Here is a 15,790-nt window from a genome sequence, read left to right as displayed (position 1 = left end):
ATGCTGCTGCAGCCGCCGCCTGGTCGTCTGGCAGCTCGGGGTTTAAATACAGCAGCTGTGTGTGTGTGTGTGTGTGTGTGTGTGTGTGTGTGTGTGTGTGTGTTAATGGTCTGGATGATGATGATTATGGTGATGATGCCTTCAGGGACCCCCCCTCCAGCTCCTTACATGGTGAAGCTGTTTGGTAAAACTCTGGTTCTCCGGAGGCCGAACAACAACTGCTGCTCCTGAACACAACCTTTTAAAGAGTTTCTATTTACAGAGACACAGTGGAGACAGTAGAGACATTAGAGACATTAGACACATTACAGACTCATTAGAGACATTAGAGACTCTGATGTTACATTCCTCTTATTTTATATTTTAATCATGATCAGTCCACAGTTTCATTTTCTATTTTATTTTGCTCTATACAAATGTGACGTTCAAGAACACCTCGTAAATATGAACTGATCTTCATCTAAAAAAGTGACAAAAACAAACACAATGTGCATGTGAATGTACACTGTAATACATTTCAGGGTGGTTTAACTTATATTTAAGTTCAAAAGCTGCCTCAAAAACATGAGCTAACTCAACTTTGACAAAAGCTTTATTTCAACTAAGGAAGGTAAGTTATATAAATCGCTTAATTAATGACCATTTATTGTTTGAACTTGATACTCTGAGTTGAAATTACTTACAATGTTACATTGTATATTGAATAAAACTTACTTTCTCTTGTTAACTGAACTCATGATTATATGTTGTTTCAACTCATAAAGTTCAGTTATACTAGTTATTTAACTCATGATTTTGTACTATTTAAACTTGATGATTTTAGTTCAAACTACTTACTATATTGCATTTTAAGTGACTTTAACTCTTGTTTTTGAGGCAGCTTTTGAACTTAAAGTTGCAAATTGAACAAACTAATGTTTTTAAATTACTGATTTTGTCTCGACTCACAATGGCAAGTTAACAAGTTTACTAAAGAAGCTAAACTAGCTGTTTACCAGTGAGTTTGTTGTTTTCTTCATAATCTAGTTATTAGTTTGTGTTACTTTAATCATTTATTTATTTGTTTGTTATATATATATAATTTTTTATAACACTCTTTTTTGTTGATCGTTAGTTTCTTCATGTTTGTTTAATCTCTGGTTTGGTGGTTTAGGACCATCATGGTGTCTTCGTTCTTCTGTTTTTCTTTTATTGAAAAAAGCAGAAATACAAACAGTACAGAAAGTACAGAAAATAACAGATGAGCCAGGGGAAATCTACATTAAACAAAAAGGAAGTAAATGGTACAGAAATTTAATGTTTTAATATACAGCCTTTTGATTTGTTGAGTCAAAGTTCCATTACTTTTTGCAAAACAATATTATTCTTATAAATAAAGAGTTTTGCCAAAAAATAAAAACAAATTCATCAAAAAGTAAGTCTTTTTTTAAACATTTCTTATAATAATTATGGAAACCAGAGACATTCTCCCAGAGTAAAATAAAAATCTTATCAGTGACCAACCTGCTGAGGTTTTCCCCATGATTTTTTTTTAGTGTGACAACAATCTTTGTTTCTTTGTTCCTCATCTGTTTTGTCGCTTCTTAATAATAAATAAATAAATAAACCATGAAGAAAAAGCATCAGCCTGCATGTGAAGAAGAAAACCCACTTCCCATGATCAGAGCCGGCCCTCCCTATAAGCGAACTAAGCAGCTGCTTAGGGCCCCGCAGCCACTAGGGGGCCCCCAAACTTTGCTCAATCATTTGTCTAACCGTCTCTGACAAAGTGTAACCCTTGACCCAACTGGCAACAATGACCGTGACACGCATACGTAAACGTAACGCAGACGGTGGCCGTTGTCCGGTAACGAGCGCACACCACCCCTTCCCCTTCTCTCCCCCCTGGCCCCCTCCCTCCCTCACTCACTGAGATCGCGATTTGCGAGGAGGTGATTAGCTTTTGGACAGCGACGATGTCCAAAAGGATATATCCGTCAGGTGCGGAAAATAGGAAAAAGAAGGTCAAGGATGAAAAAAAAAACAAGGACAAGGTAAGGCTAATTAATGTTATGTTTACTAGATGTACGTTTAGCCGAAAAACATGTCGGTGCTTGTGTTAGCTCACTTAGCTGGCTAGCTGCTACATACCAGCCTGCTGCAGTTAACATGTCCTGGCTGATTTTAAGGTCTGTTTACAGTGAAAAGATAACAGCTGTTTTCCTGTGAGGGGATAAAGGATCAATCACCCATTTATTAATGGCTGTCATGTTGCCACATCCTCATCCCCTGTGGCTGGTTCCAGTCATACAGTTGGTAAGTTTCTTGTTTGTTGCCACAATATGTTTATCTCTGTTGGAAAATTAAATTGTGTGTAAAGTGGCTAAAAAATTCTACTAATCTTCTCCACAGCTCCAATGGTTACTGCTGATGATGCTGCTGACCAACCAACATCCTCTATCTTCTTCTCAACTGAAGTTTTGTTTTAAGGGTTCTAGAATTTAGCTGTACAGATAATTTAAAGAAAATAAATCTGTTCAAACTGTAATCTTTTGTAGAATCTTTTATCTTTCTGCTACATCAAAAGTACTGCCGGTTTGGAGCCACCTATTGCCATTCACAATATTAACATTAACATTCAGACAAAAACAAAGTAGAAGAAAAAATGACAAGTGCAATTAGACAGCTTTAAGTGTTTAGACTCTAATTAGTAATGAAATATCTGCTCGCCATCATGTTGATAGAGGTACAATAAAATATGCAAGGGTTGCATACGGTAGCTGGTTTTATGAATATGTGATGATACACTGTGAGGCAGGGCCCCCAATTTTATCCTGCTTAGGGCCCCCAGATGTACAGGGCCGGCCCTGCCCATGATGCATCAGTCAGTGGCCTTGTGGTGCGTTTGAGGACAGTAAATGTCACAGAAGCAGTTTCAGTCCATCTCACACTCTCAGTTCTGCTTTAATGTTAATAAACTGAACTCCTCAGTATGAAACCAGTGTGTGTGTGTGTGTGTGTGTGTGTGTGTGTGTGTGTGTGTGTGTGTGTGTGTGTGTGTGTTACTGTTGTGTGGCCACGCGGCGGCGCCACACTCACTCTGTTTAGCTCCTCGTGCTGCGTTCACGTGACTCTGCAGCAGAGTGGAGGTGAACCGTGGTGATGATGATGATGATGATGATGATGTGTCCGAACCAGGAAACGAAACTGGACTCAAACACAGGAAGTTGATTTAGACAGAGGTTAGAGAGGGATTACAGTTACTACACAATACAGTTACTGTCACAGGAAGCAGCCTACTGTTACTATGATACTCTGATACTGTAACTACAGGAAGTACTGTTACTATGATACTCTGATACTGTAACTACAGGAAGTAGCTACTGTTAGGCTACTTTGGTAGGCTACTGTAACTATAAATAGCCTACTGTAAATACAGGAAGTAGACTACTACTGTTACTACTGTAACTAGGAAGTAGGCTACTGTAGCTGTGATGATAAAAGTAAGAAACAGAAAGAACTGTAGGTGTCATAAACTTGATAATAATATTAGGGAAATATCACATACACAAAGCTAAATTTAGTCACTCTAAACCCTGTTTTGTGGCATCCCAAAGGGAAACGGAACAGTACATGCAAAGTATCTGTGACAAGAATAATAAGAAAGCTATGAAAACATATGATTTGTGCTCTTTATTCTCTGTATTTACTTAATAGCCTATAGCCTACCCCCTGGCTGTTGTTCAATTGTTTGTTTGAAGATACATTAATAATAACTGTCTTTGTATTGATTATATTTCTGTCAATAAAGATTTATTGAAAAAAAAAAATACTGTAGCTGTGATACTGTAACTACAGGAAGCAGCTACTGTTACTGTAACTATTAATACTGTAACTACAGGAATTATTCCTACTGTGATACTGTTAATATTGTAATGAACTATTGGTATTGTACTGTAACTATTAATACTGTAAATACAGGAAGTATTGTTAGTTTGATACTGTAAAAGTACCATCCTACTTTGATATTGTAAATACAGGAAGTATTGCATTATAATTGTTTAACTATAGTAAAGCACATTGAGTTTTGCCCTGTGCATGAAATGCGCTTAATAAATAAAATTGAATTGAATTGTTACTGTGATACTGTCACTACAAGAGGTAACTTTATTGTGATAATATGATTATATGAAGTATTTTCACTATTATATGAAGTATATTCTACTATTGAGATACTGTAAATACATTAAGTACTATTGATGTGGCACAGTATAGCTACAGTCTGTCGTAGGAAGTACTTCACTGAGATACTGTATCTATATCAGGTATATAGCTTTATTTTACAGACTCCAAGTCCAATAATAACAAAGAAACATAGTAAGGCTACTTGGTTGCAGCGCTGCAGTGAAACTGGTTTTTCCGGGGCTCAGCGAAGCGGCGTGAACGCGTGGAGCTGAGGACCGTGAACGCGCCGGGGGCCGTCGTGTCGTGTCTTGCGTGCTCGTGGCGTGCCGTGAACGCGTCATCGCATTACCGTCACATTAATACTACACTACCCACACCCCCCCGCGTCGAGCCGAGCGAGCCATGTTGTAGGAAATCCGCTTGCGGCGGATTATTGTAATCCGACAGAGGGTCGGGTCTGGTCTGGACGACACATCGGATCACGACGGGAGAAGAGAAGAGAGAAAAAAAAAAAAAAAAAAAAAAAATTCAACTCAAAGCCCAGCGGCCTGGAACAGATGCAGCTCGTCCGAGAATAAAGGGTTTATAAAGTTGGGCTATGATCCGCCGCCGCCGCCGCCCTGCTGCTGCTGCTGCTGCCGCTCGGAGCTCCCGCAGCCAGTGATCATCAGCGGTGCTTCCTGGACCCATCCGTCCGCCTTGACGCGCTCTGACGGCGGCTTGGCTTCACCAGCGCACCGCGGAGCAGAGCAGAGCAGAGCCGAGGGGACAGCGAGCCAGCGAGCGAAGGCTTTAACTCCGTCCGGCCGGTTAAACCAACAGAACAGACCCAGCCCCCCCACCTCCTCCTCCTCCTCCACCACCACCACCACCACCTCCACCCTCCACCCTCCTTCCCTTCCTCTCCCTCCTTCTCCCTCCTTCCCCCACCCCCTACGCCAGGTTCAAGTCCAGCCCGGCTCGGCTCGGCTCGGCTCGGTTGTCCTCCACCACCACCACCACCACCACCTCCTCCTCCTCCTGTCTGCTGCTGCTGCTGCTCGCTCCACAGCTAGCGGCTAGCAGCTAGCTAGCTAGCAAAGCAGCTAGTCAGGAATTTATCAAGTTTTAGTTCGGGGATCTTGTGTGTGTGTGTGAATTTTTTGTGAGGAGGATGTCGGCGAAAGACCAAAACAAACTCTCCACCGTCGATCGGCCCATCAAAGGTACGTGACATTTATTTATTTATTCATTTATTTATTTATTTTTTTGTATTTAATTTGGTGTTTCTTGGCCAGTCTCGGCGGGGGCAGGAAGTTAACGGAGCAGCCGTTGAGCTAAGTCGGCTAGCTAACGGCTACAAACGGCTAACGGCTAAAACTGAACGTGAGCAGCAGCAGCTTCACTCGCCGCCTGACGTCACATCGCAGCTCCTCAGCCCCGAGAAACAGTTCATTTTCTCGGGGTGATGTGTGAGCGGAGCACCGGTGCTTGTTACCGAGGCTAGGGCTGGAGGTGGGGGTGGGGGGAAGCCGGGTTATGCAAGTTAATCAATCCGGCGGCACCAGCAGCAGTAGCAGCTAATGAGTTAGCTGCCTGGTAGCTGTTAGCTGTCCGGACGGAGCTGCCAGATGTCAGCGGCTGACATCCAACTGCACCAGCCGACACATGCAGCTCAGGTTCCGGGTCAGTGCGACGCTTCTGCAGGCGGATAAAACCCGAGTTCTGTGTGTCAATAATGTGTTTTTATTTATTTTATTTTATTTTTTTAACCAGAGAGGGGGAACATCTATCAAATGTCCGGGTAACGCAGCGCTGCGGTGTGTGTGTGTTTGCCCCCCGGTACCGACAGCTGTTATAGAGGAGGAAACCGGCTTTTAACACACCTGAAACTCTCCATTTAGACACCAAACAGTCACACACTGTTCTAACCTCCACACACACCGCGGCTAGTAAAGATTTATTCATTATCAAACAGTCAGTCTCCAAAGATCCATCGGTTTAAACGGATAGTTAAACATTTTTGGCAAAATTCTCCTATCACTATAACCCCTATTATAGTCATCATAGCAGTAGGTTCATTAGCTTTAATTATCGGTGCATGTTGTTTTGAGATCGGCGGGGCAGAGACGTGAGCTGCTGCAGTGAACACAATGGAGGTGAATGGTACAGGTCCCCTGTCCGTCCCTCATCAAACTCATCAAATACACAATCCAACAACTCCAAGACGCTCTGGTGGACAAGTTGTGACCTGCACATTCACCACGCTATCAAATAATCAGGTAACATTGTGACACATAAAGCAAATAGTCTGAACTATTTGCGCTTTTGAAATCACTCCGCCCAGCAGCAGCCGCGTCTGAGATGTAGTTCCGGCTGCATTTACCTCTAAAACAACTCTGTCTCGTAACGATACATGATTATTTTATATCGTGGTGAATGTGCAGGTCACAACTTGTCCACCAGAGCGTTGTGGAGTTGTTGGATTGTGTATTTGATGAGTTTGATGATGAGGGATAGGGGACCTGTACCGTTCACCTCCATTGTGTTCACTGAGCAGCTCACGTCTCTGCCCCACTGATCTCAAAACAACATGCACCGATAATTAAAGCTAATGAACCTACTGCTATATGACTATAGGGATTATGGTGAGAGGAGAATCTGACTAAATGTTGAACTATCCCTTTTAAATAATGTGGGATTTTTTTAAAATAAGAGGGCCGAGAAGGGATCGCCAAATGTCCGGGTGAAGTGAACGCAACGCAAGGCAACGCTGCAGTGTCGCTTCTCTGGATGGAGGGAAACAGACTTTTAAACACCTGAAACAAATGCACATTTAATATATTTTCCCAGAATGCAGCGTGACCAGGCTGCGTTTGTTTTATTCACCCACACACACACACAGATGTTTGATGCACAGTAAAAAAAATCATCCCATCTCACGTTTCTCTACAAAAGTGAGTGAAAATAATCAAATGTTTGCGAGTTGAAGATGTAAAAGCAGCGCTGCAGTGTTGGTGACAGACTGCAGGAGGTGTGTGTGTGTGTGTGTGTGTGTGTGTGTGTGTGTGTGTGTGTGTGTGTGTGTGTGTGTGTGTGTGTGTGTGTTGGCTTGGATATGAGACACAACCTCCCTTTTCCTTTTCCTTCAGCTGGTTTTTGGAAAATAACATTTAAAGACAAGTGATTCTTTATGAGGCGTTCAGGTTCCTCGTGATTCGGTCAGATTCCTCTCTCTCTCTCTCCTTCGTTAACGATGTCGCTGTCTCTGCTCATCTTCTCCGTGTCTTTAGGGTTATTGATCCGTCTGGTCTGTGAAACATCCAAACAGATTCCCCCTCCCCAAAAAACACAGCTGAAAACCATCATTCAATCGATTAATCAGCTGGCGATCGATCAGCAGCTTGTTCAACCTCTATAACTGATACCTAATCAATTCTGAGTGGGTCCAGTAAGTTTTTTTTTTTTTTTTAACATTCATTAAATATTGATAAACCAACACTCGGGTTAGTGTATCGTTAACAGTTTGGGGTCAGTGAACACATCACAGTGGAATCTGTGATCCACAATTGATCGATTGGTAATATGCAGATTGATTGGTGATGATAATTGTTACTGAGCCTGATTTAAGGCGATGTGTTCAAAGACATCCTACATTTCAGAGTCTTGAATCATAAAACATTTGTCTCTGATTGATTCACTGTTTAAAATATTTGAAATCTTATCAAAATAATTGATTGATTATCAAACTAGCTGCTGATTATTGATTGGTAGGTAATCAGTTCTTCAGGATCTTTGCGGCTGTGATCAGTGAGTCTCTGGAGTTATTTTAACTTTAACGTTCACGTTTACATCACATGATCACTAGGGGTGGGAGAAAAAATCGATTCACATAAGTATCGCGACATTTTTTGACGATTTTTAAATCGATTTTTATTTTCAAAATTTTCAAAAATTGATTAATTAGATTTATTTATTTATTTAGTTTTTAAATATTGTGCAATGTGCATTTGTTTGCCTTTTCTACATACAGTGAGTCCAGGTTTTGAAAAGGTGTTAAAAATGCAGACTAAAAATCGAGAAAATCGGCAATATCGTAGTCGTTTAAATCGAATTGGCATCCAAAAAATTGTAGAAGAATCGAATCGGGAGAAAAGCGTATCATCCCAGCCCCTAATGATCACAAACCAAAAAAAAAGCGTTTCCATGGTAATTGATGAATCCAACGAGTCTGTTTTTTTTAAATACACAAAACTGAACGTCTCCCGGTCTGTTCAGATCAGCTTATTGATCGACGATCAATTTGATCAGTGATAAAAACAAACGTTAGATTCTCAGTCGTCTTTATCCAACTCTTCTGTTTGTGTCTTTGAGTCACCGACCAGGGAAAGTGGGTGACGGCCCTGGGGCCACGCGGAGCCCCTCAGCCCCCCCTGCCCCCCCCCCCACCCCCCAGGCCCCACAGGCCCCGGGTTTATTCTGGATCTGGATGTTTGGAGGAATCAGAAATGAGCTGCACTGAAATAGAAGATAATGATGATGATGATGATGTTAATGAGGCCACAGAGCCAGATGTGTGATGCCTTCACTTGGTCTTACTCTCCCTGCAATCACACTCACACTCTGAGTATTTTTCACTATCAATTAACCGGTCACATTATTCAGAGGCTGAAAATCACTTCCCCCTCCCCCCCGGTCCCAGACCTGCTGCTCCGTCGAGGCGTTTAAAGACGCCCGGGAATCAGAGATCTGGATTTTTTTAAAACTTTCCTGACGTTTCATTTAGCAGAAGTTGAGGTGCGTAAAGGTTCAATCTCAAGATTCAAGAAGTTAAGAAATAAAAGTGAACAAAAAAAAAAAGAAAAAAAAGAGCAGTTGAATAATGATAAAGTTAATTAATGAGAATTTATAGATGATATTGAAACTGATCAATAGGTTTTCAGTTTCTACAGCAGAAAAACTGTTTTATAGATTAATTCACCTGTTAACCAGCAGGTTAGTTAAAGATGGACGCCTCGGGGCGGGGTGGAGAGGTGTGTGTCTGTGTGTGTGTGTGTGTGTGTGTGTGAGTGAGGCAGGTTTGATTGGCTCAGTGGTCTGGAGAGTGTAAAGCTCGCATCATTAAACCTGCCAGGTTCTTAAAGCTGCTGGACAGTCAGACAGACACACACACACACAGACACACACACACGCAGCTCAGTGTTTAATTGGTTGTAATTCTCCTCGGTTGAAGCCGACGCCTCTGAATCGTCTTGTTTTTTGGTCCAAATCCAAACATCAGATCTTTGTGTTTGGATCTGGAAGCAGCAAACAGATAATTATCAATAATGAAACTGATTATCAATATTCTGATCGACTAATTTAGTAAAGGGATAGGTCAACATTTTGGCAAATTGGCACATAATCCCTATAGTCTTAGCAGTAGGTTTGTTACCTTTAATTGTCGCTGCAAGCTATTTTTAGAACGGCGGAGCAGAGCCGTGAGCTGCTCAGAGCTACGCTACGGAGTTGTGAGCTGCACATTCACCACGCTATGAGATAATAACACAATGTTACCAGACAGAGTTGTTTTAGAGGGAAATTCATGCAAAACCGCTGATGCACTTTGCCTTCAGGGACAGTTTTTCATCTGTATTTTGCCTCTAAAACAACTCTGTGTGGTAACGTTGTGTTATTATCTCATAGTGTGGTGAATGTGCAGGTCACAACTTGTCCACCAGAGCGTTGTGGAGTTGTTGGATTGTGTATCTGATCAGTTTGATGAGGGAAACCAAGAAATCCCATAATGAGCCTCCGTAGTGTAGCTCTGAGCAGCTCACGGCTCTGCTCCGCCATTCTAAAAATAGCTTGCACCGACAATTAAAGGTAACGAACCTACTGCTATGACTATAGGGGGTTATGGCAATGCGCCAATTTGCCAAAATGTTGAACTATCCCTTTAAGAATCCCTTTTTTTAGGACTTTTTCTGACACCAGCTGTAGAAACCGTTGTGTTGTGTTGTTGTGTTATTTCAGAACACACAACGTGATTTGACTGCGAGCTGAAGTAATTAGTCATAATTAGTGATTCGTTAGCGAGTCTCGGCCTCGTGTCTGCACGTGCTCTTATGTAAGGTCTTTTATTTTGAAGGTCTCTCTCTCTCTCTCGCTCTCGGCCTCAAACAGAAACATTAAAATAGAAAACTTTTAATTAAACCGTTAGCTGAGCGATCAATAACGAGTTTGATCATTGATTATTTCGCTTCTTTTCACGCCCGGCGAGGAACTGACGTTTTACTTTGAAGTTTTATTTTTTTCCCCTGCTCTTTATGAAGCAGACGATGAATCAGCTGATTAATCTGTGATGAGAGAGTGTGTGTCTGTGTGTGTGTGTGTGTGTGTGTGTTTTTTTGTGTGTGTGTGTGAGAGCTGCAGGCCGATCATAATTGATTGATTTAATCAATTGGCTAATTATTGGATGGTAAACAGAGTCTGGAGGCTGCAGCTCTGTGACACTGCAGCAGCATCCTGTTCAACCTGCTCAATGGGCTGTGTGTAGTGTGTGTGTGTGTGTAGTAGTGTGTGTGTAGTTGTGTGTGTGTGTGCGCGCGCTGGCCTTTTGGCTTAGTTACTGATGGTAATCGAATCAGCTGCTCCGTTTGCATCGCCCGTCCTGTGTAATGATTCTGTCCTCATGCATGATTGATGGAGCCGAGGACGGAGCAGGTCCAGTGTCCTGCGCCGACGGGCCCCACCGCGCAGCTCCACCGTGGGCCCCACCGCTCAGCTGCACCGTGGGCCCCAGGTCCCTGTCCGTCTCCTCCGATCGAGTCCCGTCGATAATAAAGACGTGAAGAGTCGTCGCTAACGAAGCTCCTCTCTGTCTCTGCTGCTTCACTGATCCTGAGTCAGTTCAACACCAGAGCTGCTGCTGCTCGCATTTTCATGTTTTTTTTCTTCATTTTTTCGAACAATAATCGATTATTAAATTAATTTTCAACTATTTTCATAATCTAATAATCAGTTTGAGTAGTTTTTTAAGAAAAAAAAGTCAAAATTCTCTTATTTCAGCTTCTTAAATGTGAATATTTCTGGTTTCTTTGTTCCTTTATGACAACGATTGATATTTTTCAACATTTTTTAACATTAAATTGACCAAACAACTAATCGTTTAAATAATTGGCAGGTTAATCGATAATGAAAATAACCGTTGTTTGCATCCCCTAATTTATTTGTAATGAGACTATAGGCATATTCATGAACATACAAAAAATGATTTGTTGTAAATACGCCAGATTTTTAGCTCAAGAGCTTATTTCCGTCTGCAGTCCCATGGCCCACAGATAAAATTACATTGAGATAAAAACAAACCAAATTATAAGCAAAGTACAAATACAATGAATCACACAATGGTTGCATCCGTCGGAGGGAACTAAAAGTGGTGAGATGTTAAAGTGCATTTATCCGACAGTAAATGTGGTAAAGTGCTGTTTGAGATTCACTAAAGTGCAGCACTAACTGTCATAAAGTGCTATTTTCATTCATTTCATTATATTTCCTACTGTTAAATAAATAATTAAGAAAGAAAGAAACAACAAACTGAAGCATGTTTTTAGCTGTTTCTTAAATACTACATACAGTATGTTCTGCTGCTTTCTCAGTCGAGAATCGAGAACCAATCAATGAGTTGATCAACAGGAAGTGGATCTATAAACTGATTTGATATCAGTTTATCAGCAGCTGTTCAGCTCAGTCGAGTCGAGATGGAAAACACAAGATATTTCTGTTTTTTTTTAATTTGTTTTTTTTACTTCTTATATAGGACGAATTGCCTTGTTGTTTACAACTACTTCCGGGTAGAAAACCAGCATTCGAACAATAGTGACGGACGAGAGTTTCGCTATATATATCTACTTTTTCATGTCACTATATCACCGTTTAGACTAATCTGATGTTTGTAAAGTCTATAAAACCAATGATTGGACAAACATTATTATTTACGTGTGCACGTTTTTGTAATTAGTCATGGTTATCATAGATTAGCTGGGCTAACGGTTAGCTACCTGTTTAACTTTAGTAACTCAGTGACTCAAACGGTCCATGAAAAAATATTTTCTCCAGCGGATATCTGAGTTACAACATGACTGAGCTAACTGGAGTAGTTTCATGTCGTGTCCCACAACGGGAGGGTTTTAACAGCTGACGTCCTGAAGTTAGCTTAGCTGCTGTTAGCCTAGCTACCGCCGTTAGCTTAGATACTGCTGTTAGCTTAGCTACCGTTAGCTGTCCCTGTCAGCTGCAGCCACTGATGCTTTGTAGACACCGTGTTCCCCCCAAACTGAATAAATACAACACATAGCAACACAAAACACACACACAGAAATAGTAATGTTTCTTCAATCATTTCAGATTTGTCTAAACGGTCATAGGGCGTGAAAAATATGATATATAGGCTAGCTAAACTCTCGTTCGTTACTATTGATCTCATTCAAATTACGTGCTGGTTTTCTACCCGGAAGTAGAATGTAAACAACAAGGCGATTCGGTCTATTTGATGCTAAATTGAACATGTTGAGGTTTATTCTGAAAATCCTGACAGGAAGTTATGATCTGATACGAACTGTGTTTCAGCCAATCAGACTTATTCTTTACTTCATGTAGTTTATATGGTTTATATTAACTGATCGCTTATTAATGAGATTCTGTATGGACGAGTTTTAATTTGAAAGTTTGGGCGTTGGCTCCTCCCACTTCCTGTCCCTCTGTGTGCAGCAGGTCGTCAACTGCTAATTAAAAAAACACAAAACTTAAAGATTTAATTGTAGAAGCTTTCTAACGAGGCAACGCCGTCTTCTCTCGACACCTGAAGTCAACTACATCTCCCATGATGCATTTTGGCAAACAACGTCCAATCATCACAGAGCAGCCACCTGCAGCTTTAACATCCAATCAATTCTGAGTTAAATTGAGTTTCCTGCAGTTTTTTATTTATTTTTCATTTCTTTATCGTCTCTTTTGGACTTTTTTCTCCATGGCAACAGCAGCCGAGGCTCATGGGTATTGTAGTTTTTTTTTACAGAGCTGACAGAAACACATGCAGTGTTTTTTTTTCTAAACTAAAATTCAGGTGAAGAACTCATTTTCATATTATTTTAATGAAAGCAGCTGGATGACACAACACAGGTTTTCTGTTTCATATCGTTGACGTTGTGTCAGTCAGAGAGAGAGAATATCTAAAGGACGCCAGCGGTTTGTGTGCACGGCAGCAGAAAAAGAAACAAAGCAGGCGCCTGTTTGATTCCCCTCTTAATGTTTTGCTTATATTTGACTGGCTGCTGGCCGCAGGCTGTATACGGAGGCTGGGGAGGGACAAAAAGCAAAACAGGGCAGATAAAATGAACTGTGAATGAATTGTCTGGATTTTTTTTGTTTTTTTTGTTTTTTTTTTGCGGTGTTCTTTGACGTTTTGTTTTTTTAAACAAACTTTATTATCACAATTGAAATATACAAACATGACATTATACAAACATGAAACAACACTGAAGTACAGAGAGTGCATAATACATATAGCAGAGCTTGATAAAAATAAGTAAATGAAAGAAAAAAAAGAATTAAAAAATAAATAAATAAATAAATAGATAACTGAATAAAAAATAAAAATACATGTATCCAGATGCATAACCAAAAGGATAATTATAGGGCTAGGGTTAGCTGTTCTTTGACGTTGAGCAGGTGAAGTGAAGTCGAACGTTGTTGCGTGTTCGTGTCGTCGTCGTGTCGTCGTCGTCCGTCGCTCCAGCCGCCGGCAGTTCACCAGCGCCTGAGTGAGTCGTTGATTATTTGAATACCACTTCCTGTAGTGGTCTGTGACGCCTCCATCTCACAACTGTGGTTTTGTTTTTCCTCTCTTCAGAAACTCGACACCCCCCCCAACACTCACACACTCTCACACACACACACACACTCTCTCACACCCACGCACACTCACACACACACACGCTCGGCCTCCCCTGTCACTGCCGGGTGGGTGTTGGGCGGTGGCGTTGGTCTGATCTCACTCACTCACATCACATCTGTCTGGTTGGTTGTGGACGTCGCTGCTGCTGCTGCTGCTGTTGCTGCTGCTGCTGCTGCTGCTGCTGGTGGTGATGAACCAGTTCAGGAGCTGCGACGTGATTGGCTGAATGTGTGGCGACCTGGTTTGGTTTCAGAGTTGCTCATTAAACTAGACCAGTGGGCCAGAGAGAGAAAGAGAGAGACTGAAATACTCGTGTAGAAGAGCAGGTCGTCGCACAGCGTGGAGATAAACTACTGTATCTCTGCAGACGAAGCTGGAGCTTGTTAAAGGGATAGTTCACCCTCATGTGGACTAAGGGCTGTGAGAAGTTTCAGAGTCCTCAGTGGCTTCTCTGAGTTACAGGGGGTCTCGGTGTAGCAGTGCATGTCCATATATAACGGTTGCAAATGGATACCAACTGTCTTCGTAACAAAAAGACACACCAAAAAACATCCAAATACCTCCATGCTGCTCGTATGTAATGTCCGTCTTGTAGTGACGCCCTGGAATGCGAAATTGTCCCGAAAAAAATTAAATAAGTCTATATTTCAAGCTTGTTTTGTAGCAGAAGCTTCTCGAAGCTCCTCTTCCATAGTTCGTCCAATTTGGGTGAACTATCCCTTTAAGACGCCGTTGGTTCAGGGTTAGATCAAGGTGTTTTCCAGGGATGAAGGTGTCTGTGTGTGTGTGTGTGTGTGGTATTTCACCTCGAGGGGCTCCAGTCCCGACACGTTACTGAGTCTGCACAGGAATTCATGTTGTTACCTGATCGCACAATTAAAAAAAACACACACTCAGTTTCTCCATTCAGAATAAAGGTAGATGTTTGTGTTAAAAAAGCTCCTTCAGAATAAAGGTAGATGTTTGTGTTAAAAAAGCTCCTTCAGAATAAAGGTAGATGTTTGTGTTAAAAAAGCTCCTTCAGAATAAAGGTAGATGTTTGTGTTAAAAAAGCTCCTTCAGAATAAAGGTAGATGTTTGTGTTAAAAAAGCTCCTTCAGAATAAAGGTAGACGTTTGTATTAAAGCTCCTGCCCGTTGGGTAGGCGGTATCGTGCAATAAAATGCTCTTCCTCTAGGCATGCAAACAGTTTTTTTCCCTAGTGCTGTGCGCAGCCTGAATAAACAAGTTGCACAATTTTTTTAACATTTTTAAAAAAAATGTATTATGCTCCTGCAGGCGCCAGTGGCAGGCACTTTGCACTTTACAAAGTATGCATTTTTTTAATATGTACTGCACTTTTCCTATGTGACCGTCAGCCTATCCATGGGGGCAAATTGTCCATTTTTATTGTATCTATTTATCTATATATTTATCTGCTTATTGGTTGTCTATTGTTCTATTGTCTTAAGTGTTGTTTTTTGAGCTCTCGCAAACCCTTTTCCAATGTGGTCTTCTTCCACAAATGGCAAATAAACTGACTCTGACTCTGAGAATAAAGGTAGATGTTTGTATTAAAGCTATAGTGCGTAACTTCTGTCGCCCCCTAAAGGATTTCTGCGTTACTACAACGATACGGCCGGCACCTATGGCCCGGTGTAACCCTCCCCTCCCCTCCTCTCCCCACCGCTACCCCTGTAGCCATAGTGCGAATTACAGGGGGGTTTGGGG

At 41.5% G+C, this 15,790-nt stretch overlaps 1 protein-coding gene across 11 annotated transcripts in view; it reads left to right on the top strand.

Annotated features, from left to right (window-relative positions):
• The first annotated feature begins 5,068 nt into the window (after positions 1–5,068).
• The window catches only part of ppp3ccb (protein phosphatase 3, catalytic subunit, gamma isozyme, b), a 46,377-nt gene continuing 35,655 nt past the window's right edge, over positions 5,069–15,790 (top strand). For 9 of the 11 annotated variants that reach the window (XR_015037237.1, XR_015037235.1, XR_015037234.1 and 6 more), the window contains exon 1: positions 5,072–5,369. Coding sequence is in view for 3 of the 11 variants with exons in the window: in XM_085792653.1 (XP_085648779.1) it covers positions 5,318–5,369 (52 nt within the window). In the remaining 8 variants the exon portion in view is untranslated. Of the gene's footprint in view, positions 5,370–15,790 lie in introns of all 11 variants that reach the window. The other 2 variants (XM_085792655.1, XM_085792654.1) reach the window with 1 other exon arrangement.

The sequence above is a fragment of the Trachurus japonicus genome, chromosome 12 (genome assembly GCF_045865225.1).
Source record: "Trachurus japonicus isolate A0001 chromosome 12, Traja_1.0".
NCBI lineage: Eukaryota > Metazoa > Chordata > Actinopteri > Carangiformes > Carangidae > Trachurus > Trachurus japonicus.
Note: the sequence above shows the minus strand (reverse complement) of the source record. Positions and strands in the feature narration are given on the sequence as shown.